Source organism: Psittacula echo (assembly GCF_963264785.1).
Source record: "Psittacula echo genome assembly, chromosome: 1".
NCBI lineage: Eukaryota > Metazoa > Chordata > Aves > Psittaciformes > Psittacidae > Psittacula > Psittacula echo.
In genome coordinates, this window is record NC_137735.1 from 149,195,528 (window position 1) to 149,223,437 (window position 27,910).

At 56.0% G+C, this 27,910-nt stretch overlaps 2 protein-coding genes across 3 annotated transcripts; one reads left to right on the forward strand and one right to left on the reverse strand.

The window, feature by feature from the left end:
* The first annotated feature begins 1,825 nt into the window (after positions 1-1,825).
* CALU (calumenin) lies at positions 1,826-15,468 on the forward strand. 2 transcript variants are annotated; one of them, XM_080626772.1, is made up of 7 exons: positions 1,826-1,906; positions 5,582-5,818; positions 9,148-9,341; positions 12,972-13,138; positions 13,313-13,373; positions 13,828-14,027; positions 14,198-15,468. In XM_080626772.1, exons 2-7 carry the CDS (start codon positions 5,598-5,600, stop codon positions 14,300-14,302), a joined length of 948 nt encoding a protein of 315 aa, XP_080482898.1. In that variant the 5' UTR covers positions 1,826-1,906; positions 5,582-5,597; the 3' UTR covers positions 14,303-15,468. The 2 variants fall into 2 exon arrangements, with proteins under 2 accessions (XP_080482898.1, XP_080482899.1); XM_080626773.1 differs by lacking the exon at positions 9,148-9,341 and adding an exon at positions 9,412-9,605.
* A 938-nt stretch (positions 15,469-16,406) lies between these two features.
* Positions 16,407-21,176, reverse strand: OPN1SW (opsin 1, short wave sensitive; the record flags this gene model as incomplete). The annotated part of the gene is made up of 5 exons (XM_080620423.1): positions 16,407-16,529; positions 17,757-17,996; positions 18,835-19,000; positions 19,466-19,634; positions 20,831-21,176. 5 exons carry the CDS (start codon positions 21,174-21,176, stop codon positions 16,407-16,409), a joined length of 1,044 nt encoding a protein of 347 aa, XP_080476549.1.
* Positions 21,177-27,910: the final 6,734 nt, after the last annotated feature.

The following is a 27,910-nucleotide window of genomic DNA, read 5'->3' on the forward strand; positions in this document are numbered from 1 at the left end:
CACCATTAACCCCCAGTGCGGATCCTGCTGTGGAACAGGGATGTATCCTTACGCATCCCATTATCTCCTTGAGATCTTCCGATATCCAGAGATACCAAAGGAGGATGAAGCATTGAGTGCTTTAAGGAACTTCCACATCAGCCCTTTGAGCCCATGACCTAATGGTTGGGATGGGATTTAATGTGTCAGCTTGATCCTGGTGGGAATTATCTCAGCGTCCTGCACTATCTGGTGTGAGGATCTGCCAGGGGTGGTGTGGATCAGCTCCCTCTGGAGAAACGAGCTCTTCTGGGATCATTCCTCTGCCCTAATTTAGGCATTTGCTGCGGGATGAGATGAATCATGCCCTGGAAAGTGCCTATTTCTTCCCAGTGACTCCAAGAGGAGCCAGTACTGATGCGGACACGCGCATCTCATCACCTGAACCACATCCAACGGGATTAAGGCTTGACCTCATCCACGCTGATATTTGGATTGGGAGCCGGGATGTGTCATGGAGTGAAATGGTGATGTGATGCTGCTGGGGGGATGTGCTAGACTGAGACATTCCCTCCCGATGGGATCACGCAGCAGTGATGGGGCTGTGGCTCCCGGCTCCCGGCATTGGATCCCTGCACACTCTCCCGAGCTATTTTTGGGATCGATGCAGTCACCACACGCTCGTGATGGGCTCCATGCCATGGGCCTGTGCTATGGGAATGACATGGAGCAGGGCCAGGGAACAGGCTGAAGGCAGACACAAAACATCAGGGAATGGTTTGGGTTGGAAGTGACACCTTCCACTAGAGCAGGTTGCTCCAAGCCCCTTCCAGCCTGGCCTTGAACACTGCCAGGAATGAGACAGCGCAGATCCACATTGAACAGGGTTTTAGGGCAGGTACACAGTTAAATTGACCGTGAATTCCAGGGGTTTTCCCAAATAAAACAAAAGAAAGTGCTGGGGTTGAGTTTGCGTTGGGTTCCATCAGGGAAGGGGCTTCGGAGAGGAATGGGGATAGGGAGGGACATGGGAGAGGCGGGAGGATGAAGGAGGTGGTAGGTTCCATGGGTCTGGAGGCTTCTCTGGGCAGAGAATGGGATACAAGGGAGAGCATCCCCATTCCTTACAGATTCCAAGAGGCAGCCCAGAGTCTATTGCTTCTATTGCTATGGGACATGGAGTGGGATACATACATGCTAGAGATAGAACAGACACAAAGCAGCATAAGCTGACTCAACTCTGTACACAGGATGGGAGAAAACTGCCTCAACCTGCACCAACGGAGGTTTAGACTGGAGACTGCGGAATGTTTCTTCATGGAATGGGATGTGAAGCACTGGGACAGGCTGTGGTGGGGTCACCATCACTTCAGGGGTCTATAGGACAGGGATGTGGTGCTTATGGCCATGGTTTGGTGATGGGCTGGTCAATGTTAATGGCTATACTCAATAGTCTCCATCGCCATTCATCCCACACAACGTGGCGCCTCGCTCCCTTCCCCACCGCCTCCCCTTTCCCGCCAACGCTATCCCCGCCCCCCCGCCAACTTTCCCGCGGCGCATGCTCGGTGAGCAGCGCGCCCTAGCTGTGGGCGTGGCCGCATGCCGGCGCGCGCGTGAGGACGTGGCGCTTTCCAGCCAATCAACGTCCGCGTCTCCCTCCGGGGGGGAGGGGCTACGGCGCAGGGAGGGGTGGCAGTGAACCGGGGTGAAGGGGCGGGGGGAGAGCGGAGTGTGGGCGGGCGGAAGAGAGGATGGACAGGTGAATCCACCAATGAGAACGCGGATCGTAGCTGCGGGAGAGGCGGAGCGACGCTCTGATTGGTCAGCACTCGGGGTCGGGGGATTCTGTGCGGCGTGGCGCGGCGCCTGCTTCCGGTCGGCGGGAGCGGCTAAGGCAGAGCGGGCGGCTGCGGCTCCGGTCACGGTGAGGGCTGGGCTGGGCCGGGCCGGGCCGGGCCGGGCGGCGGGAGCGGAGCGGGGCCGGGGCGGGCGGGACGCTGCCCTTGGGGACAGGCAGCGTCCGGGACCGCTCAGCGGGGCCGCTGTGTGCGAGCGGTGCCGCGGGACCGGCCGCGCTGGGCCTCGGAGCGCCGCCGGGGCTCGTCGCTATGGGAACAAGGGGGGGGCATCGCTGTTTGTCCCCCCCCCCCCATTCCCAGTGTTGTTCCCATAGAGATTGGAGGGGAGCAGCCGGTTGCTCCCGCCCGCGGGTCTCTGCAGCATCCCGGGAGAACGGGGGGGTCCGTCCTCATCTTGCACCCGCGGCCCAGGTGCCTGATCCCGGTGTCCGTATCCAGCACTGGGATAACGGGCTGCAGGGTGGGGGGGTCCTGACCTGCGTGAACTCGTTTCCCCCAGTCCATCACCCTCAATGACCAACCGGGGCCGTCCCGTTCCTCTGTGAGCGGTTGTTTTGGGGTGTAAATGGGGTTTTCCCCCCTCCCTGTTATCTTTCAGCGCCTGATAAGCCCCATGGGTGGAGATAAGGCCTCAGTCGGTGCCGCTGGTGACACCACGCGCTGGTGATAGCTTATCAAAGGGACTTCCGAAGGAGCTCTGACCGGTGCAGGGCTCTGGGGACCCTCCCCCCGTGTCCCCCATTGTGTCCCCTTGGCCATTCAGTGTTGTGGCTGGTTGTAATAAGGGGCTGTGCAGAGGTAACCTGGGTTTACCTGGCAGCCCAGATCCTTTCCAAGCCAAAAGAGGAGCCAATTCCCACATTCCAGCCAGTTAGCTGGTGGTCCAGGTTTACCTGGCAGCCCAAACCCTTTCCAAGCCAAAGTAGGGGCTTGGAATTCCCCGGTTCAGCCCATTATCTGGTGATCCAGGTTTACCTGACAGCCTGAACCTCTTCCAAGCCAAACTAGAGGCTAATTCCCAAATTTCAGCCAATTCTCTCTTCTGTAGGGCTTTATTCCGTGAGGTTAGCTAGGCTTCCAGGTTTGGATCCAGGCTTCCAAAGGGATTTCCATCTGTGAATCCCCTTGGAATATCACATCAACCCCAAGCCCAGCATGGAATCCCATTTTCTCCAGCATCACAGCCAAACCAGGCACAGTTCCCAGTTCCTTGGGAGACCCTGCTCCAAGGGAACACTTCCCACTGCTAATTGCTGCTTCCCACTTCCCTGTGGTTTGCTGCCAAGACCCTTTTATCTGAGAACAGGGAGAAGCATTGCCACCATATCCCTGGTTTGTGGTTTGCTTCCCTGAACAGTAGCATGTAACCCACCTCAAAGCCTCATTTCTTCCTAAAACTCAGAGCTCCAAGGAAAATTTGGGATCTTGGGACTCGGTCCCATTGGTGGAGCAGCACAACTGTGAATTACTGATGCATAATGGGCTGATTTGTGGGATTTTCATCCTTCCAAGCACTAAACCTGCATCTTCCACCTGCAGAGTTGAGGCTCCTGCCTCCCAGCGTCTGGCACCAGGCCAGGATGTGGCTCTGAGGTCAGGTTGTCCCTTTCAACCACCTCCAGGCTGCTCTGTGTGGACATTGGAGATAGAAATCAGGCTCTTTCCAGTATTCCAGGTCAGCCCGTGCTCCAGGCCGGGCTGCTCTTGGGATGAGCAGGAGGTTTCAGCACTGGGATGTGCTCAGAGTGAGCCAGATCCTGGGCTGTGTGTAAATACAGATCCTGGTGGCATTCCCGAGGTCATGGCCACGCTGGATTGCATCAGAGGTGGATGGGAATTGTGGGTTTTCTATGCGGATTGAGCTTGGGTCGCAAAGAGGGTTGTTTCTCATCCCTTTTCCTTTCCAGTCCTTCCAAGCTCCATCCAACCTGGCCTTGGACACTGCCAGGGATGGGGCAGCCACAGCTTCTCTGTGTCCCACCACCCTCATAGTGAAAATCTTCTCCCTACTATCCCATTTAAAGCCATTCACTGTGTCCTATCCCTACATCCAATGTCATAATTCCCTCTCTGGTGTCTCCCTGATTGGTTCCACGTATCCTTCCTCATTCTCCTCTCAGCTCTCAACCCTCATACCATCCCTCTCCCCTCAACATCCTCACACTGCTGGATGCTGTCGTGGCAATGGGATTCCTCTTGCTTTTGGGTTCTCTTCCTGGTTTCCAGCTTTCCCAACAGGAAACCTGGCAATGCTCCGGCCTCCTCAGCATTTGGCTTCTCTCCTTCACTGCCTCAGCCTGTGCAGATAAATACATCTGGATAAATCCCTGGGGATTCAGTGGACTCCTCCACCTCATCCCAAGCACAGATTAATGGGAATGACTTAAAGAAAAGGAATTCCTTTGCCCTCACACCGAGAGTAACCCCTCGAGGCAGGAAACTCCTTTTATTCCATTAGAAACACTTTTCCCCCTCTCCTGCTTCTCCTTTCTGACCTCTATGAGTGATTTGAGCTGCATGGACTCTTAAACTTCTCATTTCCACAGGGGAAAATATCATTTTAAGCAGTTTTGGGGCAGGGTTGCACCAATGGAATTCTATATGGAGAATGAGGTGGGATGGGGCACTTCAGAGGGGTTCTGTGGGCACCAGGAAGCTCTGAGACCTGTGTTACCTCTAAGCAGGCCTCAGTAATCTGGATTAATTCATAATTTTCCCCACATAACTGGATTAATTTTGTTGTTCTGATCATATAATATGGATTAACTCATCACTTTGCCTGGATAACTTGGATTCATTCATCACTATGTCCACATAACTGGATCAACTCACTATTCTTCCCAGTTAACCTGTGTTTTCATCACTTTGCCCACATAATCTGAATGAATTCATCACTTTGGCTGGATAACCTGGATTAATTCAGTGTTTTTCCTACATAATCTGTTTTAGTTTATCACTTTCCCTGGATAATCTGTCCTAATGTATCACTTTACCTGGATAATCCCTATTAATTCATCACTTTGTCCCCATAACCTGATTTAAATAAGCGTTTTGCCCTATATTAAATAATCCTTTTCCCATGTAATCTGTATATAAATTTGCCTGGCAAATCTGTAGGAATTTTGCCCACATGCCCTGGATTAATCCGTCATTCTGCCTTGATAACCTGGATTCATCATTTTGCTGGGATAATCAATATTAATGAATAATTTTGCTCCCATAATCTGGATCTATTCATCATATTTTCCTAGATAATCCATAATAAGTCCTCATTCTGCCTGCATAAACTGGACTAATTCATCACTTTGCTTGGATAACCTGGATTAATCCTTTTGCCCATAGAATCTCCATTAATCCATCATTTTTCCCAGATAATCTGCACTGATTTATCACTTTGTCAGGATAATCCATATTAATTCATGATTTTGCCTGGATAATCCATATTAGTCCATCACTATGCCCACATAACCTGGATTAACTAATTTTACCTAGATAATTATGGACTAATTCCCATTTTTTCCCATATAGCCTGGATGAAGTCATCATTTTCCCACATAACCTGGATTAATCCATCATTTTCCTGACATATCCCACAGTAACTCCTCACTTTGCATGGAAAACCTGGATTAACTCTACTTTTCCCACTCATCCTGCACCAGCTCCTCATCTCTGCCCATTCTGATGCCAGAATCCCCCTTTATCCTCCCTTAGTGACGTCCTGGATCTTCCCTGTCCCGCAGGTGCCTTGGAGCCACCATGAGCATCCCTCAGCTCCTGCTGTGCCTGTCTCTGTCCATGCTCTGCATCTCCTCCAAGCCCACGGAGAAGAAGGACCGAGTCCACCACGAGCCCCAGCTCAGCGACAAGGTCCACGATGATGCCCAGAGCTTCGATTACGACCATGACGCCTTCCTGGGCGCTGATGAGGCCAAGACTTTCGACCAGCTCACGCCGGAGGAGAGCAAGGAGAGGCTGGGGTAAGGCCACGTTGGGAAGGAACCGATCCAGCATGGATCACCTGGGTCATGAACCTCACCTTGGCCTTCACCTCTGTCTTTTGCACCTTGAGCTGCCTCAGGTAGACCCATTAAAGCATCATTTCATCACACGTGGTGGTGAGTTCTCCGCTGGAGATGTTGGGCTTGGCCTTCAAGGTCAATTTGAGTCATCCCAACCATTCCCACTTGTTGCTAACCCCCCAACCCTTAGGAATTCCACATGAAATGAAGCGTCTCCCACTTTGCCATACTCCAAATGACCTCACAGGGCTCTAGTTACCACTGGAAGGCCCGTGGGATTCCTGTGTGTTGTTATTCCGACTTGGGAAGCAGCTGGAGAGCCACAAGTCAGGGAAAACAGGCAATCCCTTGAAAACTGACTTCTCCTCCAGTGTTTTTTCCCTGCATCCCACCTGCAGCCATCAGCAGCGGGGGTTATTGGAGACTCCCAGCTCCAGCTCTGGCAAATCCCTGGATCCACAGCACTACAACCTCCTCCTTTGTGCTCCCGACAGCAGCTGCTCTCCCAGTTGTTCCCAATGGTCTTAGGAAAGCTTAAACCTTTGCAAAAGGCTTGGCTTTGTGGTGGGATGTTCCTCACTGTGTCAGGCTGAAGGTCTTGGTTTGTCACCATTCAAACTGCCCCTTAACCCTCCAGCTTTGCCTGGTTTCCCTCTGTTTTCCGTATTTTTTGCCATGGTTTGGCTTGGAAGTGGCCTTAAAGCTTATCTAATTCCAACCCTGGATTTGCCAGGCAAAACCTGAGCATTCCCATGTGCTTTAACATCCATACGGACCATCCAGGCTGCCGGCCCATGATAAAGGTGAGGTGAAGCCAATGCTGCCTCCTATAAAAGAGGCTTTTCTAGAGGCTGGAATGGGAATTTCCCCCCCACCATGAGGCTCTAAACTGGGAAACCCCCTTTTGGATCCATCCATATCAGCCACCAAACTTCAAAATTGACAATCCAGGTGTTTTTTTACAAGGAAAACAGCTTGGAAAGAAGCTCTGCCTCCCCCTAAAAGCCAGAGCGGATGCAGAAGGCCAACATGTAGCCCTGGGATATAGGGATACGTTGGGAATTCCCCCCCTCCCCGGATTGTTTTCCTGACCCTGAGGCTGTGTTCACGGCTCCACGCTTTGTAATTCCATTGTTCTGCTGAGTTATCTCCGTGAACAAGCTGGCAGTTGGGAGCGGGGCTGCCTCAGACTTTCCACTTGGAATGTTTTGATGGCGCCGTGGTTTTAAGGCTCTGGGAAGGACCTGGTTTTCCAGGCTCCTTTCACTATGGCTCTTTTCCCTGTTTCTTGAGGTCATTGGGATTTCAGAACAGCGTTCCTGTGCTCTGGTTGTTCCTTAAAAACTTCAGGATCAAGGGAACGCTCTGGGAATGCTCTGAGTTTCCCAGTGACAGCGCAGAGAACATGGATCCTCTTCCTTCCTTCCAGCTGCCTGCCCTGCAGAGCAGCTGCTGCCACCCCCTCCCTCCGTGACCAAAGCGCCAGAGTTACGGGATTATTTTACCTAAAATTCATGGATTTGGTGGCTCCTGCCCTGGGAAACCGGCCTGGGAACGTCGGGCTTGGCCACGAAGCCGCTAGACCAGCTCGAAGGCTGGTTCTACTCCAATATATCCTTGTCCCGGTGCCCAGCAGCCCTTTGTGTTGCAGCTGGGGGCTGTGTTCCCATCATTCCTGGCCAGAATTCCCACAAAAAGTGGATTTGTGTTGTATCTGTCCCAACCTTCTGGTGTAGCCTCTGCTCTGTCACCTCCTGCTGCTGACACCACGCGCTTTGGTATCACAGAAACCACAATAGCTCTGATTTAACACTGAGAAGCAGCTGGGGGAAATTCCCCAGGGATTCCAGTCCTCAGAGCCCATTGTGGGATAATCCAGGGAAGGATGATGCCCACCAGCCAGGAATAATGTGTATTAAAGTGGTTCTGGCATCCAGAACACAGTGCATGGTCATCAAACTGGTTAAATTGAATATAAAGACACTTCTCTAAGCAACCCAAACATCTTTAATGGTTTTATCCCAGTTATCCACCTTTTGGGAATGCCCTTTGGGCCATCTGTGGGCTTTGCTTTGTGGGCTCTCATCCTTGGGCTGCAGCACTCAGCACTGTGATGTGTTGTGCTGGCCCCACGCCCTACATACCCCATGGCTGCTCCTCAGAGTAAACGATGAGGAACGGTGAGGCTGAAGCAGCCCCTCTCCCCCCTCCTGGCCTGTGTGCATCTGCCTATGGATCCACATTCCTCCCTCACAGCTGCTGCTATAAATAACAGCGGCCCCGTGCCAGCAGCTCCGGTTTCTGCCTCGGGATAAATGGGTGGGATTGGACCTGGATGTGTCCCACCAGTGCCCTGGGAGAGTGTGCTCAGCCTCAGAGACAGCCTTTGTGTGCCTTCCCAGTTTAGACTCACAGAATGGTTTGGGTTGGAAGAGACCTTAAAGCTCCTCCAGTTCCAACCCCTGCCACGGGCAGGGACACCTTCCACTGGAGCAGGTTGCTCCAAGCCCCTGTGTCCAACCTGGCCTTGAACACTGCCAGGGATGGGGCAGCCACAGCTTCTCTGGGCACCCTGTGCCAGCGCCTCAGCACCCTCACAGGGAAGAGCTTCTGCCTAAGAGCTCATCTCAGTCTCCCCTCTGGCAGGTTAAAGCCATTCCCCTTGGCCTGTCCTTACAGGCCCTTGTCCAAAGCCCCTCTCCAGGTTTCCTGTAGCCCCTTTAGGCACTGGGGCTGCTCTAAGGTCTCTCCTTAAGGAGCCTTCTCTTCTCCAGGCTGAACCAGCCCAGCTCTCTTAGCCTGGCTCCAGAGCAGAGCTGCTCCAGCCCTCGCAGCAGCTCCATGGCCTCCTCTAGCTTTGCTCCGGCAGCTCCACGTCCCTCTTGTGCTGCTGCCCCAGAGCTGGATCAGAACTGCAGGAGGGGTCTCCTTGGAGCGCAGCAGAGGGGCAGGATCCCCTCCCTGAGCTGCTGCTCATGCTCTGGGGGTGCAGCACATGGTGGGTTCTGTTGAGCTTCTCATGCACTAACACCCCCAAGTGTGAACAGATTCATTTCCCAAGGTCTAAGGAGCAAACATTCCCCCCTAAACCACCTCATTCTCAAAGAGCACAACCCCTGATGTGCTCAGCAGTGAGCAAAGGAGGTTCCACCACCTCAGCCACCCCTTAGTTGTACAGACAAGTTGTCCATGTGGTCACTGGGATGAACCACCTTGGCCTGTCCTCATAGACCCAACCCCTTCATTTCCTTTAACTTGTGCTGGATTTTTCTCTGCGTTCCCCACAGAAAGATTGTAAGTAAGATAGATGAAGACAAGGACGGGTTTGTAACGGTGGAGGAGCTCAAAGCCTGGATTAAGTTTGCCCAAAAACGGTGGATCTACGAGGATGTAGAGCGGCAGTGGAAGGGGCACGACCTCAATGAGGACGGCCTTATTTCATGGGAGGAGTATAAAAATGCCACCTACGGCTACATCTTAGGTAGGTTCCTACTCATGCGATACAGCCTGTATGGAGCCGGCGCTTGAAACTTGCTGTTTTGTTTTTGTAGAGTGATTGTAGCTAAAATAGACACGGATAAGGATGGGTTTGTGACCGAGGGGGAGCTCAAAGCCTGGATTAAGAAGGCCCAGAAGAAATACGTGTATGACAGTGTGGAACGGCAGTGGCAGGAGTTTGACATGAACCAAGATGGATTTATCTCCTGGGATGAGTACAGGAACGTGACGTATGGCACGTACCTCGGTAAGGGATGAGGTGGCCCTGGCTGGTGGTGGGCTTGAATCAATAAAGCAGAGGTATGAGGAGCTCCAACCCCCCCCCCCCCAAAACTCCAAATTGACCTTCTGGTGGCGTTAATCAAAGGGAAAAGTAAAGATGGGGGAGAAACCACCCCCAAAGTGAAGTTGGGCATCAGCACGTGGCTTTAACTCTGCTTTATTGATGTGCTTCACTATGGAATGGAGCTCAATGCTCAGTTGGGAGCAAGGCCAGGGGGCAAGGCCCTTGTGGAGTGCTTCTTGGCATGGAATTATGTAATCAGAGAATGGTTTGGGTTGGAAGGGACCTTAAAGCTCTTCCAGCTCCAACCCCCTGCCATGGGCAGGGACACCTTCCACTAGAGCAGGTTGCTCCAAGCCCCTGTGTCCAACCTGGCCTTGAACTCTGCCAGGGATGGGGCAGCCAGAGTTCAAACCATTCTGTGTCCCACCACCCTCATAGTGAAGAACTCCCTAAGATCCCATCTAAATTCCACCTTCTTGCTTCTGAATGTCAAGCTTCTGGTGGCATTTAGCCCCTGCAGAGAGACAGCAACTAACCTCTGGCTGTAGCAGCCTCTTTTTGGGTGTCTCCACCTAAATCATTGGAAGATCTTTAGCAAAGAGTCTTCTCCTTGTGCACATCTCCCTCCTTCCCCTTATCGAGGGGGTATCCCCCTATCTATTCCCCTTATCCACAGAGCTTGTAGGTTTTGCCACCCAAGTCAGGTCAGGAGCCCCCATGAGGGCCTAAACCACCCCAAGGAGTGAAGTAAGAAGAAGCTCTTCGAGGGTTAAGACATGAAGAAGCTCTCTCAGCTCCTCTGCCAGTTGTTCCTGCCTCTTGGAACGCTGACATATATGGTGTGATGAGCTCCAGCTTGAGAGCATGAGATAAGGTTTTCATTGACTAAATATTGCCAAAGATGGTCAAATGCTCTGCAGGACCTATGGAGGCTCTTGCCTCATCCATCATTCTTGTTTCTGGGCTCCTTTGGAAGGAATTGGGGGGAAGGTTGAGGTTTGGCTGGAGAAGTGAGTCCCCCCAAAACCCCACCAGGTCTCACTGAGCTCCTCAGGGCTGGGACAGCTTCTCTTATCCATTAGTTGGGTGTTATGAAGCTCATGAGAGGGTCTGGCCTATCTCCTCCTCTAAATCCAGGCTTCAAGCAGGAGGAAAGGTCCTAGGATGGTTTCATTGTGCTTTTTGGGCTCCATGCAGTGGGATTTATGAGCTGGGGGTGTAGAATCCTTCATAAACCCCACCTTAATGGGTTAAACCCCCTTAGTGAGGAGAATCTCAATAAGAAGAACCTCAATGAGGAAACCAGTTCTTAAGCTTCAATAGCAAGAGAGGGGAGTGCCTCAGCCCTGCCATGGACAGCATGTCCTAAAGGTGCCACCAGGGCCTGGTGTCTGCTGCCAAGTGCCCTTGGCACATGCTCATCAAGCTGCTCCCACATATTTTATCCATATGGAACACCGGGAGCATCCCGATCCCCCCATTCTCCTGCCTAACGCCGCGCTTCCACGCTTCTTGTATCAGCTGGAATCGCTTTTCCACCTCTCCTCTCTGCTGGAGCAGTTCTGCAGCACAAAGCTCTCCCCTCCCTGCTCCCCTCTCCACCCGGAGCAGCGTTGGAAATGCCTCTGGAAATACCTCGGGAGAATTGAGAGGTGGCCAAGAGGCCTCTGATCCCAGCCTGGAGTGAGCACATCCCAAGCCCGGCGCGTGGGAGCCGAGGCACCTCCCTCTCTGCTGCTCTGCTGAGGGTTGCAGGAATGCCGGCCTTTTGTCATCCTGGAGCAATGCTTTTGGGTGGATTTGGGATGGTTTTAGTCACCGGCTGTCGGGATGAAGCAGCTCAGAGCAAGTTGGTGCCAGGTTTCAATCCATTCCCAAGCATCCAAAGCCTTTTGATGGATAAAATGCAATGCTGAAAGTGAAAAGAGCCCCAAAGCTTCATCTGGGAGTGAAACTCCCTTTAAAACTTGCTGAAAGTAGGAATTCTAATAATAATAACACATATTTTTCACTCTTTCAGCCCCCCCAACCTCTCACTGCTGGCTGCTAAACCCCAAGTATCCCTCTTTCTCCCATAAAACTGGAGCTTGTGGAACTGCTCCAGAGTCATTCCCTGGCTCTCAATCCCTCCACCTGCCCTGGAAGACATTTCCCTTGTGCCACCAGGGTCAGAGGGACTAAAATTCCAAGTATTTGAGGGCAGCTTAAACCCCAAATCCAGTTAAACCAGCATCTTGCTCACTTCCCAGTTAAAACTCAATCCAATCCTATGGTTTTCCTTTGCTTTCAGGGTGAAACCTCGGGAATACAATAGGAAACATGAGGTTTTAACTGTGCTTTAGAGCAGCTGAATCCCCCCTTTTGTCCAGGATGCAAACAGAGAAGGGACTGAGCCTTACTTAGTCCAGGCCTTGGCTCTTGCTTGACTTCACCTTCGGCTCCAGCCTCTTCCATCCCTGCTTTCCCTATAGGCTTCCCAAACAAAGCTGTTGCCGGTATCCCGCTGTCACTGTGGCTATATCGGGTGTCCATATGTGCCCAGCTATTCCCGCTGTGGGTGATGGATCCCGGGCTTTGGAGCAATATCCCCTTACACATTCTGCTCCAGAAATAGCCCGGGCTGAGCCGCCGGGCCCGTGGCAGCCAAAATAACCCCCCCCACACTCTCTGGATCCAGAGGGCATCTGGGAATGCTGCTCCTGACAGCTCCTGCTGGGGCTGGTGCAGGAGGGATGTGGTAGCTGCTGGTAGATAAAAGTGAGGCTGCTGTGGGCAAGGGTTAGGAGGATGGGGTTGGGTTGAGGGGGTTGAGGTGGGGATGGGGGGGTTGGAATTGAGTGGAGGATGTTGAGGATGTTGGGGTTGGGTTGAGGAGGTTGAGTGGGAGATGTTGGGGTTGAGTTGTGGATGTTGAGATGTTGGGGTTGGACTTAGTGGAGGACATTGAGGATTTTGGGGTTGAATTGAGGATGTTAAGATTGCGTTGAGGATGTTGGGGTTGGGTTGAGAAGGTTAAGTTGAAGATGCTGGGATTCAGGTTGAGGTTGGGGTTGGGTTGAGACAGTTGAGTTGAGGATGTTGAGGTTGGGGTTCAGTGGAGGAAATTGAGACATTGGGATTGAGTTGAGGTTGAGGGAGTTGAATTGAGGAGCTTGAGGTTGCGTTGAAGAGGTTGAGGTTGGGTTGAGGAGGTTCAGCTTGTACTGAGGATGTTGAAGTTGCATTGAGGAGCCTCAGGTCACACTGCTGATACTGTGTTGTGCTTCTGATGCCCATGAGCCACCTCCCCCTGCCCAAGCTGACTCCTGGCTCCTTTCTTGCCCTCAGATGACCCGGACCCTGACGATGGCTTCAACTACAAGCAGATGATGGTGCGGGATGAGCGGCGCTTCAAGCTGGCCGACAAGGACGGGGACCTGACGGCCACCAAGGAGGAGTTCACGGCCTTCCTGCACCCTGAGGAGTACGACTACATGAAGGACATTGTTGTGCAGGTGAGTGGCCTCGTCCTGCAGGTGCTGAGCGAGCAGATGGAGAAGGTTGGGTAGGCACCAGGAACTGGCCTGTGGTAAGATCCTGGGTACCTGGGGGGTTTTGGACATCCTGAGGCTGGATCAGTGCTGGGAAAGGAGAGGGATTCCATGGGACCCACCATCATCTCCTTGCAGGAAACCATGGAGGACATAGACAAGAATGGAGATGGTTTCATTGACCTGGAGGAGTACATAGGTGAGATGTCACTGTGTCCCTTCCTTGCTTCATCCAGCCTGGAATTTGCTGCTGGAATGTGCTGTCCCATCCCTTCCCCCCTTGGAATTTTATCTCTCTTGACCTCCTGACTTTAGACCTTGCTTTGACCTAATGGTGCGATGCCCGTGTTACATCCTGGTGCTGGGGGCTGGGGGTGGGAAAAGCAGCTCCCAGATCCTGGAGGGATGGGTATATCAGCCTAAAATGTGGGATTTATCCATGGTGGGGGGCTGCTAACTCCAGAATACATCAGGAGAAATGCTGCTTTCCTCTCCACATGGATTTGGAGAGGGATTTAGGGATATAAAGTGAATCCTTGAAGGTGGAAAGGGGCATCTTGTCAGTGTGTCCATCAACGGAGGCATCTCAGCAATGGTTCTTCCCTTGGGAAGAGATGTTGGAATGGTGTCCAAGCAGATACTGTGTCCTATAGGTGATATGTACAGCCACGACGGCGATGCCGATGAACCCGAGTGGGTGAAAACGGAGCGGGAGCAGTTTGTGGAATTCCGGGATAAGAACCGCGACGGCAAAATGGACAAAGAGGAAACCAAAGACTGGATCCTCCCTTCCGATTACGACCACGCCGAGGCGGAAGCGCGGCACCTTGTCTACGAGTCCGACCAGAACAAGGTGGGAATGGCACTGTGGTGTGAGGAGGACACGGGGGTGTCCCACCAGGGTTGTGCTCAGCATCCACGGAGGGGTTGAGTTGGGTTTGGTAGACCAAAAGAAGGGAAAACCATGGGAAAATGGGATGTGATGGAGGGCTGAGGATGGGGAATATCTCTCTTTCCCTGCAGGATGGCAAATTGACCAAGGAGGAGATCGTGGAGAAGTACGACCTCTTCGTGGGGAGCCAGGCCACGGACTTCGGAGAGGCCTTGGTGAGACACGACGAGTTCTGAGCCTGGAGCCATTCCCACGTAATTTATTGCTTCCAATTCCTGGGATTTGATGGTCGGAAACATTTGAGGGCTCCCGAGCCCGGTGGGGTCAGGCACTGAGGTGCAATGTCGCCGACAAAACCCTCTCTTCCCGTCCTCTTTCAATCTCCTCCTTCCTTCCCAAAGGGATGGGGAGATGCCGTTGGGAGACCCAACGCTTCTTAACGGCGCTTTTGGGGTTCAGTTGGGGGGTTTTTGGGGGTGTTTTTTTTAGATTGACTCATTCTCTGGTGGTTTGAGCCACGTCTCCTGGGTTTTATACTCGGAGGGTTCCGTGTGACATGAAGGAACTTCTCCTCCTCCTCCTTCCAAGAAGCCACCTCCTGGCTTCCCCTTCACCCACCCTCACTCTTGGCCTTTCCTCCTTGGGTTGGACTCCCAACAAACTCAACCAATCAAGACCCAAATAATTGACTTTACTAAGCCCAAAATCCATTGAACCTGATGGAAACCCAGCACTAAACCAGAGCTGGAGTAGAGCCGGGATTGGGATAGACCCAGCTTGGCCAACCCAACCGCTCTTGTCCTGCTGGAAGAGCTGGAACCACCAAACCCCCTCTCCATTGGCCTCAGTTGGCCGCCATTGTGTCCTCCAGTTATTAATGGGCCTGTTAATGAACCACCAATGTGATGGTGGCTTCTTGTTGCCCATCCAAGTGTATTCCCTCTTTTCCACCCCAGAAAGTCGCTCCAAGTGCCTTTAATCCAGCCAAACACCCCCATTCCGAGGAGGAATGGCCCAGCCAGGGCAGAATGATGATGATTAATAATGTTAATATTATCCATAATTCCCTTGTTTTTAAACCACGTGGATCCGGGAATGTCATGATTCCATCCTGGCACCAACTGGCATCAACATGGATCCGACTCTGGTTGAGAAGTTGGTGCTGGTTGAAGGGGTGTATGGAAAATCCATCCGGATTCTGCCCTCAATCCCACTCCAGGGGTTAAACCACCAACCACAGGGATAGGTGCTCTTCCCAGTTGGATTTGGATAGAGCTCAGTGGTGGATCCAATAATCCCGGTCTGGGATTTGGCTCCAACTTCCTCTTCCCAAACGGATTTGAAACTGGGAGCAGCATTAGCAACTCCAAACACTAATTTCCTTCCCAAATTCCCGTCCTCTCATCCCACCGTGTTTATTCCCTGGGTGTTTGTTGGGATGGGTTCAGTTGTGTCCAACTGTGGCTCAATAAATCCCAGTTCCATCCACCCCACACTGCCTCCTGATGGAATTCCTCTGGCTTTATCCCAAAATCAGGCCCTGGGGGCTGCCCTCCCCTTGGCTCACCCGGAGCGGGATGGGCTCCAATGGCATTGCTTCCTTTGGAAGTGGTTACATGGCTGGAGAGGGTGGATGCGGCTCCAGAATCGCTTCCCACCCCCGCCATGAGTTGGGATATGGGGATCCTGAGACCATGGGGGAATGTGTGGGGCTAGGGGGGGTCCTGCCCACTGGTTCCCAGCCCTGTGAATGGGATCCAGCCCTGCTCCAGCCCATGGATGAGCTCCCAGCACCACCCCAGCCCCATGGATGCAGTTCAACCCCACACCAACTCTATGGATGGGATCCAGTCCTGCCCCAGCCCCATGGATGTGGGGCTCAGAACCACCACAGCCCCATGGATGAGGCCCCAGCTTCACCCCAACCCCATGGATGGGATCCATCCTTGCCTCAATCTCATGCTGGGATCCAGCCCAGCCCCATGTGGGGGGGGCTCAGCACCACCCCAGCCTCATAGATGAGATCCAGAAGCACTCCAGCCCCATGGATGAGGGGTCCAGAACCACCTCAGCCCCATGGATGGATGGTGGACACCATCCCACATCCCTGCCTGTGTGTCCTGGGCAGGCCAGTGGTGCAGAGCCCCACAGTGACACCTCCATGGGGCACAGCACTGCGGGGCTGAGCCCCACGCATGGTCCCCCCATCCCCACCCCATTGTGGGGCCACAGAAGCTCCTCATTGAATTGGGACCAGGATGGTGCTTTATTGTTCCACCAGCACCTGCATCCTGGGGTGGACCCAGCCCCATAGCAGGGGGGGCTGTGGTTGGCGGCTCCTCAGCTGGGGCTGACCTGGCTGGAGGACACGGAGGAGACCTCTGTCCTCTGGGCAGAGCTGGACACGTCAGAGTCATCCGTCATGGGTTTCCCACAGACCATCTCCATGATGCAGCCACGGAACTGCGAGGGGAATGGAGGGGATCAGCCCCATGGTCCCCATCCCCATCCCTGGCACCATCTTCCACCCCTTTGGTGGCACCTTGGTCCCATCTCCTGGGTCTGAGGAAGTGGAGATGACCTGGGCATGCCCAAGTGTCTCTCATGCCCATCCCAAGGTGTTCATGGTTCCCACTCCATGGGCATCCCAGGGTCATCCTTGTCCCCATGGGCATCCCACGGTGTCCCCGGTGTCTGGGTGCTCCTTCATGTCCTCAATCCCCGTGTGTCCCTGGTCTCCATGGGCATCCCTAGGTGATCCTGGTCCATTGATGTCTTTGGGTACCCCAGTGTGTCCCCATTGCCCTGGTGTCCTGGGATGTCCCCATCATCCATGTGTCCTGTGGTGTCTCCGTTGCCCTGGTGTCTTTGGATATACTTGGGCACCCAGTGGTGTCCCCATCATCGTTATGTCCCATGATGTCTCTGGTCCCCAGATGTTCTTGAGCTATTGGATGTCTCCATCAAACCCACGGTGTCCCCATTATTGGTGTGCCTTGTGGTGTCTCCATTACCTTGGTGTCTTGGGGTGTCCCAGGTCCCCAGATGTCCTTGAGCACCCCAATGTGTCCCCATTGCCCTGATGTCCCTGGATGTGCCCACTGTCTGTGTGTCCCTGGGTGTCCCCATCACCCAGGTTTCCTTGCATGTCCCCATCATCCTTATGTCCCCTGATGTCCTTGGTCCCCCAATGTTCTTGAACCCCTGGATGTCCCCACTGTCCACGTCCCATGTCCCATGATCGTCCACATGTCCCAGGTCCCCAGATGTCCTTGAGCACCTCTGGGTGTCCCCATTGTCATGGTGTCCCCATCATCCACGATTCCTTGGATGTCCCCATCATGCTTGTGTCCCATAATGTTCCGTTGCCCATGTGTCCAGGAGTGTCCCTGGTCTCCAGACATTCCCAAACCCCTGGATGTCCCAATTGTCCATGTGTCCCTGGATGTGCCCACTGTCTGTGTCCTGTGGTGTCCCCATCGCTCAGCTTTCCTTAGATGTTCCCATCATCCTTATATCCCATGATGTCCCTGGTGCCCAGATATTCTTGAGTAGATGTCCCCAGCATCCCTGTACCCCATGGTGTCCCCATTGTCCAGGTGTCTTGTGCTGTCCGCACTACCCAGGTTTCCCTGGATGTCCCTGGATGTCTCTGCTGTGCCCCGTGGTGTCCGTGTCCCCGGGTGTCACCTGTTTGTTCATGAAGCAGTAGATGATGGGGTTGTAGACGCAGGAGCTCTTGGAGAAGAAGGCTGGGATGGTGACGAGGCGCAGGTCGATGCCGTGCTCGCGGTTGTTCACCATGTACATGGCCAGGGCCGCGTAGGGCACGTAGCAGAGGCAGAAGGACCCCACCATCACCACCACCATGCGCGACACCTCCCGCTCCGCCTTCTGCGTCGTGGCTGACTCCTGCTGCTGCGCTGCCACCTGCGCCAGGCACGGGGACCAACCCCATCCCACATCCATCCATCCTGTATCCATCCATCCTATATTCATCCATCCCACCTGCATCTGGGCACTGACACCCATGGGGACCACCCCCATTCATGCCATATCCACCCTGCATGCATCCCACCTCCATCCATCCCATATCCATCCATCCATCCTGCATCTATCCCACCTCCATCCATCCACCTGCACCCTGGCACCAACACCTGTGTCTATCCTGCATCCATCCATCCCATATCCATCCATCCCGTATTCATCTCGTATCCATCCATCCCACCTGCAACCAGGCACTCACACCCGCATCAGTCCCACTTCATCCATCCCGTATTCATCCATCCCACCTCCATCCATCCTACCTCCACCCAGGCACAGACACCCATGGGCATCTGCATCCATCCCACATCCATTCTGCCTCCATCCTGCCCCATCCTGCCTCCATCACTATCTCTCCTTCCCCACATCTCCATCTCCATCCCACCTCCCTTCCTCCCTCCGTCTCTTTCCCTACATCTCTATCCCTACATCTCTGCTGCTTTCCATCCCTCTTTTGCTCCCTCCCTCCCTTCCTTTGGCCATCTCTCCTTCTTCCCTCCATTCTTCCCTTCCTTCTTCCTTCCTTCCCTTCATCTCTCCATCCATCTTTCCATCTCTCCTTCCCTCCATTTCCACCTCCATCTCCATTTCTCCATCGCTCCTTCCCTCCCTCCTACCCAGCAGCACTCTCTCCTCCTTTGGCCATCCCTCCTTTCCCTCATCCCTCCATGTCCATCCCTCCATCCTTTCCTCCCATCCTGTCCCATCCCGATGCAGCACTCACGGCACGCAGGGCGCTGAGCAGCTGGGAGTAGGAGAAGATGATGAGGGATAGGGGCACGATGAAGCAGAAGATGAAGAGGAACCATGTGTAGTACTCGCTGCGGTACTTGGTGCCCACCGTGTACCAGTCGGGGCCGCAGGAGCACTGCAGCCCCTCGGGCACGTACCTGTGGGCATTCGCTCAGCACCACATTTGGCGCACCACAGCACCCCATGGTACCCCTATGGCATCCCCATGGCACCCTATGGTATCCGTATGGCATCCCTATGGCACCCCTGTGGGATCCTATGGTACCCTATGGCACCTCTATGGCGCTCCCATGGAACCCTATGGCACCCCTATGGCACTCCATGGCATATCTGTGTCATTCTAATGTCACCTTATGACTTCCCTGTGTCGCTCCTATGTCACCCTAGTGCTACCCATTTCACCCCGTACCACCCCATGTCACCTCATACCCCTCTGTGTCACCCCATGTCACCCTCTGTCACCCTGTGTCACCTCCATGCTACCCCAGTGGCACTCCATGGCACCCCTACGTCATCCTATAGCACCCTAATGTCACCCCATACACCTCTCTATTACCCAGTTCCCCCCCATGTCCCCCCACGTTATCGCCCCCATATCCCACCTGCTCCACCCGAAGAAGGGGGGGATGGCGACACCGATGCCGATGACCCACGTAGCCACCACGACCACGAGCGCGTGCTTGGAGGTGAAGCGGAAGTTGCCCAGGGGCTTGCAGATGACTATGTAGCGCTCGAAGGCCAGGAAGGCCAAGGACCAGCCCGTGACCAGCCCTGGGGACACCGCGGAGGGGGCTCGGACCAGCACCACAGGCTGCGCCAGGTCACCCGGCTTGGGCAGCCCGACCAGACCATGGGGGTCAAACCAACTCCTATGGGTCCAGTAGGCCGTGGTGGTCAGCCTTGCCTTGATCCCAGTCAGACCAACCCAACTCCTCTGAGCCCCATCAGATGATGGTGGTCACCCCTACCTATAGGCATGATCAACTAACCACCAGCTGATCATGGTCACTTCAACTCCTACAGGTCCAGCAGACCCCAGTGGTCAACCCTACCTTGAGCCCAGTCAGACCATGGTGGTCAACCTGACCTGGAGCCCAATCAGACCATGGTGAGCACCTCAACTTCTCCAGCCCTACCAGATTATAGTGGTCACCCCAATTCCTATAGGTCCAGAAGGGCATGATGGTCACCCCAACTCCTACAACCCCAGCACACGATGGCGGTCACCCCTACCTACAGCCGCACCAGTCTATCATGGTCACTCCAACTCCTACAGGTGTAGAAGAGCACAGTGATCACCCCAGCTCCTCCAGCTCCTCCAGACTGCAGTGGTCACCTCAACCTCTAGAGTTCCGGCAGACACCCTGCTTCCAGCACTACCAGATGATGGGGGTCACCCCAGCTCCTAAACCCCAGCAGACCATGGTGGTCACCCCTGCCTACAACCCCACCAGGTTACAGTGATTACCCCAACTCCAACAGGTCCACAAGACCATGGAGATCAACCCCACCTCAACCACCTACCTCAGACCATGGTGGTCACTCCAACTCCTCCAGCCCCACCAGATTATAGCGGTCACCTCAACTCTTATAGTTCCAGCAGACCATGGTGGTCAAGCCTACTTTGAGCCCCATTAAGCCATGGTGGTCACCACAACTCCTCCAACCCACCCAGACCACAGTCAACCCTACCGTGAGACCATGACGGTCACCCCAACTCCCTTAGTCCTACGAGACGACTGTCTAACCCAAGTCTTCCACCCCCATCAGTCCATCATGGTCACCCCAGCTCCTCCAACCCTACCATATGATGGTGGTCAACCTGTCTTCCAGCCCCCCCAGACCCTGGTGGTCACCCCACCTCCTCCAACCCTACAAGTTGATGGTGTCCAACCCAACTCTTCCAGCCCCCGGTGGTCACCCCCACCTCCAGCCCCCTATATAACCATCGCCACCCCTCCACCTACCTGCGGTGGCCCCCATGAAGCCCTCAAAGGCACAGACGTGCTTGCCGAAGACAAAATAGCCCTGCGAGCTGGAGACGAAGACGGTGAAGATGCAGAAGATGCAAGCGAGGAACCCACAGAAGGAGATGTTCACCAGGATGTAGTTGAGCGGCTGCCTCAGTTTTTTGTACTTGATGGTGACCACCAGCACGATGGCGTTCAGGGGGGTGCCCACCAGAAACACGAAGCCCATGAAGGCCGTCTGCAGGTAGAAGGCCCATGGGGGGGCAATGTGGTACTGGGGACCGTCCCAGGGGCCACCGATGGATCCGTTCTTGAACAGGTAGAACTCCTCCTCACCCGACATTGTGCTTGGGGCGGCTGAGGGGGGGCCTCGGGGATCCCAGCCCTCCCCTTCTCATATACCCTTGTCCCAAAGCCGCTTATGGGCTGAGGGGGGATCAGGGCTTCAGCCAGGGGCAAACTTGGGGATTAGGAGGGGCTAAGCCCGGCTCACGTCCTAATCCCGCTCCTTAACCCGGGCTGAGGCGATTGTGGGGCTCCCGGGGGATTTTGGAGAGTAAAGGCGGAGTAAAAAAGGGTTTGGGGGGTAAAGGGGATTTGGGGAGTAAAGGAGGGGTTTGTGACACTCACACCGCCAGGGACACAGCAGGGACCCCAAGGTGGGTGATGTTGGTCAGTGGTGGCCTGGGGGGACAAGGGGTGATGGGGGGATTCCAATGGGACCATGGGCACCCTCAGGGTGGTCCCAGCGCTCCAAGGGGATGGATAGAGGTGGAGAGGACCCTTGGAGGGGATTAATGGGGGGCACTTTGGGGGTGCATAGTTGGAAGTTACTTTGGGGGTGCACTGCAGGGGGGCATTCACTTTGGGGGTGCTCTTCTAGGGGGTGTATTGCTGAGGGGTTCATGGTTGGGGATCATTTTGGGGATGCACTGCAGGGTGTGCATGATAGGGGGTGCATTTCAGGGAGCATCACTTTGGGGTGCAGGGCCGAGGATGCATGGCTGTTTATTCACTTTGGGGCGCAGTGCTGAGGAGTGCACTATTGGGGGTGCATTACGGGGGGATACATTGACGGGGAGTGAGTTTGGGGTGCACTTTTATGGGGGGGTCACTTTAGGGCTGCGCTGCTGGGTCTGTGTGTTCATTTTGGGGTGCACTTTTAGGGGTCTCTTTGGGGTCCCCTGCAAGGGTGTGTGTTCATTTGGGGTTCATTCGGGGTTCACTGTTCATTTGGGGTTCACATTCAGGGGTCCCCCCCCGATGCGGGTGTTTCTCGTGCCCCTCCCCAGCACGCAGCCGCACCGCACTCCCACATAGCGGCTCGTTGGTCTAGGGGTATGATTCTCGCTTAGGGTGCGAGAGGTCCCGGGTTCAAATCCCGGACGAGCCCACACCTTTTTCTTCTCCTTCTCCCCCCGCCCCCTCTTCATGCACCCCACTTCCTGCCCCTCCCGCGCCGTGGGGCCTCCGTGGGGCAGGAAGCATGGGCACAAGCCTCTTAGCGGGGGGGATTAAGGGCGTTTGGGCTCCCACCCACCCCTCCCCTTAGGCTTGGGGTTTCATATAAAGGCCGGTGGAGAGAAGTGGGGAGGTGGTTGTGCTGTACCGTACCAGACCATACTGTATTATGCTGTACTGGGCTGTACTGGAGTGTACTGGGATGTACCATGCTGGACTGGAGTGTACTGGACTGTACCATACTGCACGAGGCTAAACTGGACCATACTGTGTCATACTGGGCTGCACTGGGTCAGCTCTGGTTGTACTGTACCAAACCATGCTGTGCTGGGTTGTACTGGGCTGTACCATACTGTACTGGTCTGATTGGGCTGGACTGGGTCATACTGGGCTGTACCGTTCTGTACCATACTGTACTAGGCTGGACTGGTTCATAGTGGGCTGTACTGGGTCAGATATGGTTGTGCTGTACTGGGTCAGGTCTGGTTGTACTGTACTGTACCAAACCATACAGAGCTGTACTAGAGTATACCAGACTTTACTGGGCTTTACTGGGACATACTGGGCTGTTCCACACAGTACTGGACTGGACTGGGCTGAACTGGGTCAGGTCTGCTTGTACTGTACCAAAACACACTGTACTGGGCTGTACTTGGTTACACGGGATTGGACTGCACCAGGTTGTACCATATTGGGTTGGGCTGGGTTGGGCCATACTAGGTTGGAGTGGGTCATATGGGTTGTACTGGGTCATACTGGTCTGTACTGGGTCATATAGGGCTGTAATGAGTCATACTGGGCTGTACTGGGTCAGGCCCCCCCCCATGACTTAGGAACACCCGGTCCTCAGGCAGGCCTCATCAGAAGGTTCCAGAGTGAACGCTCGTCACAGTGCAGCCCGGAGCTGGGGGGGGACTGGGGGGTAACAGCGACACTGGGAGGGGTGTGTGATCGGGGGGGCCATGGAGCTCAAAGAGTCCCCATCTGTGGGCAGTAAGTGCTGCAGTGGGACCCCTACCCGGGGCGGGCACCCCCAAATGGGCACCCCCTCAAACGGGCACCCATGGGCACCAGCACCCTCCAGGATGGGCATCCTAAGCAGAAGCACCCGATAACGATGAGCACCCAAAAGAGGGGCACCCTAAAGAGGGCACCCATAGGTATTGACAACCTCAGGGTAAAGGTAACCGCAGGACTGGTCTCCCCAGGGCTGGTCACCCTAAACAGGGGCACCCACAGGGCTGGTGCTGGTGTCCCTGTTGGTGATGCTGTGCTCAGCGGGCCTGCAGGTGCTGCGGGTACCCCACAGGGTTGGTCACCCCCAGGATGTCCCCCTGGGTGGGTGCTGGTCCCCATGTCCATGCCCTGTTGATGACGCTGGTCCCAGTGGGTCTGTAGGCGCTGGGGGCACCCCAGGGCTGGTCACCCAAAGGAGGGGCACCCATAGGCTGGTGCCAGTGCTGGTGCCAGTGCCAGGGACACTGAGTTCAGCGGGTCTATGGGCGCTGCAGGTACCCGGGGTGGGTGCCATGCAGAGCCATGCAGTGTCAGTATCACTGCTCCCAGAGAGCCTGCGGGCGCTGCGGGACGAGATCTCCCAGCTCCTGGCCGAGGGCACCACGGCGGCCGCGGTGGCGGAGCAGGAGGCGGCCGAGGCCACGCGGCTGCGGGACGAGATCAGCCCTGCGCGAGGAGCTGCAGCGCCGGCACAAGCAGGAGCCCAACCCTGACAGCATCCGTGCCAAAGGTACCTGTGCATGGCATGGGGGGCAGTGGGGAGCACAGTGGGGTGTGAAGGTTGCCATAGCAGGATGGATGGTTGGCATGGCATGGTGGGTGGTGGCCATAGTGAGAGTGTGGTCATTGAGTGGTGGGATGGTGGCCACAGAGTGGTGGGTGATAGTTGCCATAGTGGAATGGTGGCCATGGTGGGCATGGTGGGATGGATGGTGGGCATGGCATGATGACTGGTGGCCACGGTGAGAGCATGGTCATTGAGTGGCGGGACGGTGAACGTGGGGCAGTGGGACGGGTGTTGCGCATGGTGTGGTGAGTGGTAGCTGTGGTGGGGTGGTGGGCATGGCATGGGGCAGTGGTGGCCATGGTGTGGTGGGGTGGTGGACATTGTGGTACAGGGGGTGTTTGCCATGGGGGGGCTGATGCCATGGGATGGGTGCCATGTGGCTGATGTGGGACTGCTGTGGGGCTGATGTGGGTGCTGTGGGGCTGATGTGGGTGCTGTGGGGCTGAGGTGGGTGCTGTGGGGCTGAGGTGGGTGCTGTGAGGCTGAGGTGGGTGCTGTGGGGCTGAGGTGTGTCCGATGGGCCGTGCAGAGGAGCTGGTTCTGCCGCCGGTGCCGCAGGAACAGCTGGAGAAGGAGCCGTGTGCGCTACAGCTGTGCCCCAGCACTGCCACCACCTCTGCTGCCACCGGTACCACCCACAGCATCCATCGCACCCACGGGACCCACAGACCCCATGGGACCCCCAAGGAGCTACATGTCCCCATGGTTGTACCCTTCTGGATATGGCCCATTCATGTCCCCACTGCCCCCAGGCCATGTCCCACCGGCCCATGTCCCCCACGTCCCCATGACCATGTCCCAGTGGCTCCTGTTCCCATGGCCATGTCCCCAGTAGCCCCCAGCCATTTCCCTCTGCCCCATGGCCATGTCCCCTTTGTCCCCATGGCCATTTCCCCGTGCCCCCAGCCCCATTCCCGTCATCCCCCAGCCGTGCCCTCGGTGTCCCCGTGTCCCCACGTGCCTGCATCTGTTCCCCACCTCCTGCCCCCGCAGGTGCCCCGAGGGCCAGAGCCCCTTCAGCGTCTCCCCCTGCTTCGACGACTCCATCGACTTCGCTGACCCCAACCACGAGGGGACCCTGGGCCAGGTACGGGGGAGGAGCACACCGGGGTTTGGGGGTGCCACCGTGTGCAGTATCACGGACCCTGTCCCTGTCCCTCCCCAGGACAGCACCATCAGCCTCAAGCCCTCCATCCTCTTCATCATGGCCTCGACCCTCTTTGTCCTGTCCTGCATCATCATCTTCCTCTTCCTGAAGCACTGGAGCATCTGACAACCCCTTGAGCAACTGGCCACCCCCCATCACCCTGACCCCCCCAATGGAGCACCCTGAACCCCCAAACCAATAAACCATTCCCCCCTCCAAGGACAAGGGTCCTTGGGGTGGGGGTGTCACCCGTGGGTGCACCCCAATGTGTCTGTGTGTCTGTGTGTGTGTGACCCCCCCCAGCCAGGACTTGTCCCCCCCTCCCCGGGTATTTTGGGTGCCGGGTGCGTGGCAGTGACTCCATGGGTTATTTATAGGCGCTGGCGCAGGCGCCTGGGACCGTGCCCCCCCCCAGTCACCCCCTGCTTTGTCACCCCCTTTGTCACCCTCTTTGTCACCCCCCATCACCGCAGGGTGCCCCCCCAAGGGAAACTGAGTCACAAAGGGGGGTGTGCGATGTGGAGGACACCAACTCTTGCCCCCCCCCTTACCACCCATGGGTGCCCCCCCCGCACCCACTGGAAGCTTCCAGGGCCGGTGACACACTGGAACTGGGGGGAAGCTGATATCCCCCCAAAATCACCCCCCCATGAAGGACCCGGATGTGGAGCACCCGGCACCCACCCAAGTGTGTCCCCCTTAAACAAGCACCAAAGGGGGAGGCACCAAGATGTTGGGGTTCCCGGTGGGCCCAGGGGGCTTTAGGGGGTCCCGAGTGAGCAAGTTTCCTTGGGGGAGGCTTGGAGTGCGAATGGTGCTGGGGTGTATTGGGGTGCTGGTATTGGGGTGCTCATGGTATTGGGGTGCTGGGTGGCAGGTAATGAGGTGCTCAGGGGCCCCAGGGTATTGGGTGCCCTGGTGCCAGAGGTGTCAGGGTGCTGGGGTATTGGGGTGCTGGGTGCCGTGGATTGGGGTGCTCAGGGTGCCAGGTACTGGGGTGCCCTGGTGCCTAATAGCTGGGGTAATAGGATATTGGGGTACCAGGTATCAGGGTGCCTGATTTTTTTGGTTGCTGGTTATTGGGGTTCCCTGGGTGCTGGGGTGTTGGGGTGCCCAGAGTGGTACCCGTGTATCAGGGTGCTGGGTTTTGGGGTGTTGGGGGACGGATGGATCGGGATAATGGGGTGTTGGGTTGTCTGGGCTATTGCGGTGCTGGAGTTTGGGGTGCCGGTGTTTCGGGGTGCGGGAGTTTCAGGGTACCACAGTGCCAAATTTTGGGGGTACCAGTGTTTCAGCTTGAAAGATTTTGGAGGTGCTGGTGTTTGGGGTGTTGGGGTTTGGGGGTGCTGGGGTCTGTGGGTGCCGGTCTCTGTTGTTTCGGGGGTGCCGGTGTCTGAGGGTATCGGTGTCTGGGGGTGCTGGTGTCTGGGGTTTCGGGGGTGCCGGGGCCGGGGGGTACTGGGTTTTGGGGTGCCGGCGTGTGCCTGGTTTGGGGGTACCGGTGCCGGTTGGTGCCGGTTTGGGGGTGCGGGCCCAGGGGGGTGCGGCAGGGCTATAAATAGCGGGTGCGGTCACTCCCCCCCCCGGCCGGCCCATGCGGGGCGGGCCGGGCCGGGCCGGGGCAGCGCTTAAAGCCGCCGCCCCCCGGGACACACCGGACACACGGACCCTGCTCCGACCGGGAACACTCCGGGAAGCGACCGGACCTCGCTCCTCCTGCGGCCGGGATCACACTGGACCCCGCTCCGGCTGCGAACCGACCGGATTCAGCGCCGGGAACCGACCGCGAACAAATCGGGATCAGACCGGACCCTGCTCCGACGGGGAACCAGCTCCGCCACCGGGAACTCGCACCGGGATTGTCCCAGGACAACAGCCCCCGGCACCGGGACTGAGCTGGGAACCGGGACCCACCCGTGATCCCCGCAGCCGGGACACCGGGATCGAGCCGGGACACTCCCAGTCGGGATATCGGGATTGAGCCGGGACCTTCATCGGGACACCGGGATTGAGCCGGGAGCCCCCCAGCTGGGATACTGGGACTGACCCAGGACTCCTTCAGGACACCGGGGTTGATCCGGGACCTCCTTCCCGGCACTGGGACTGACTTGGGACCCCCAAAGGACACCGATACAGATCCAGGACCCCCACCCACGGCACTGATCCAGGATACTGGCACTGATCCAGGACCCTCCACCTAGAGCACCGGCACTGACTTGGGACCCTCCCCAAGGACACCGGTACCGACCCAGGACCCTGATACTGATCCGGGATCCCTCCTTGGGCCTCTCACCCGGGATCCCCATTTGGGCCACCAACTTGAGGCCCCCACCCAGGACACTGACCCCCAGCCCAGGACCCCAATACTGATCCAGGACCCCTCTTTGGGCCTCTCACCCAGGACACCGATACCAACCCAGGACCCCCACCCAGGACACAGGTACTGACCCAGGGCCCCATTTGGTCCTCCCCCCAGACACTGATCCTCTCCTAGGACCCCTCTAAGGACCCTTATACCCACCCAGTTCTCCATAAGGATCCCAATACCCACCCAAGATCTCCATAGGGATCTTGATACCCACTCAGGGCCCCCATAAAGACTCTGATACCCACAAGGGTCCCCATAAGGACCCCAATACTCACCCAGGACCCCCATAAGGACACT

What these genes read in the sequence shown, in the direction of transcription:
- CALU (XM_080626772.1), top strand. Translation starts at nt 5,598, where the DNA reads ATGAGCATCCCTCAGCTCCTGCTGTGCCTGTCTCTGTCCATGCTCTGC. An exon ending in GAGAGCAAGGAGAGGCTGGG is followed by an intron (nt 5,819 to 9,147) that starts GTAAGGCCACGT and finishes CGTTCCCCACAG; the next exon opens with AAAGATTGTAAGTAAGATAG. An exon ending in TGAAGGACATTGTTGTGCAG is followed by an intron (nt 13,139 to 13,312) that starts GTGAGTGGCCTC and finishes ATCTCCTTGCAG; the next exon opens with GAAACCATGGAGGACATAGA.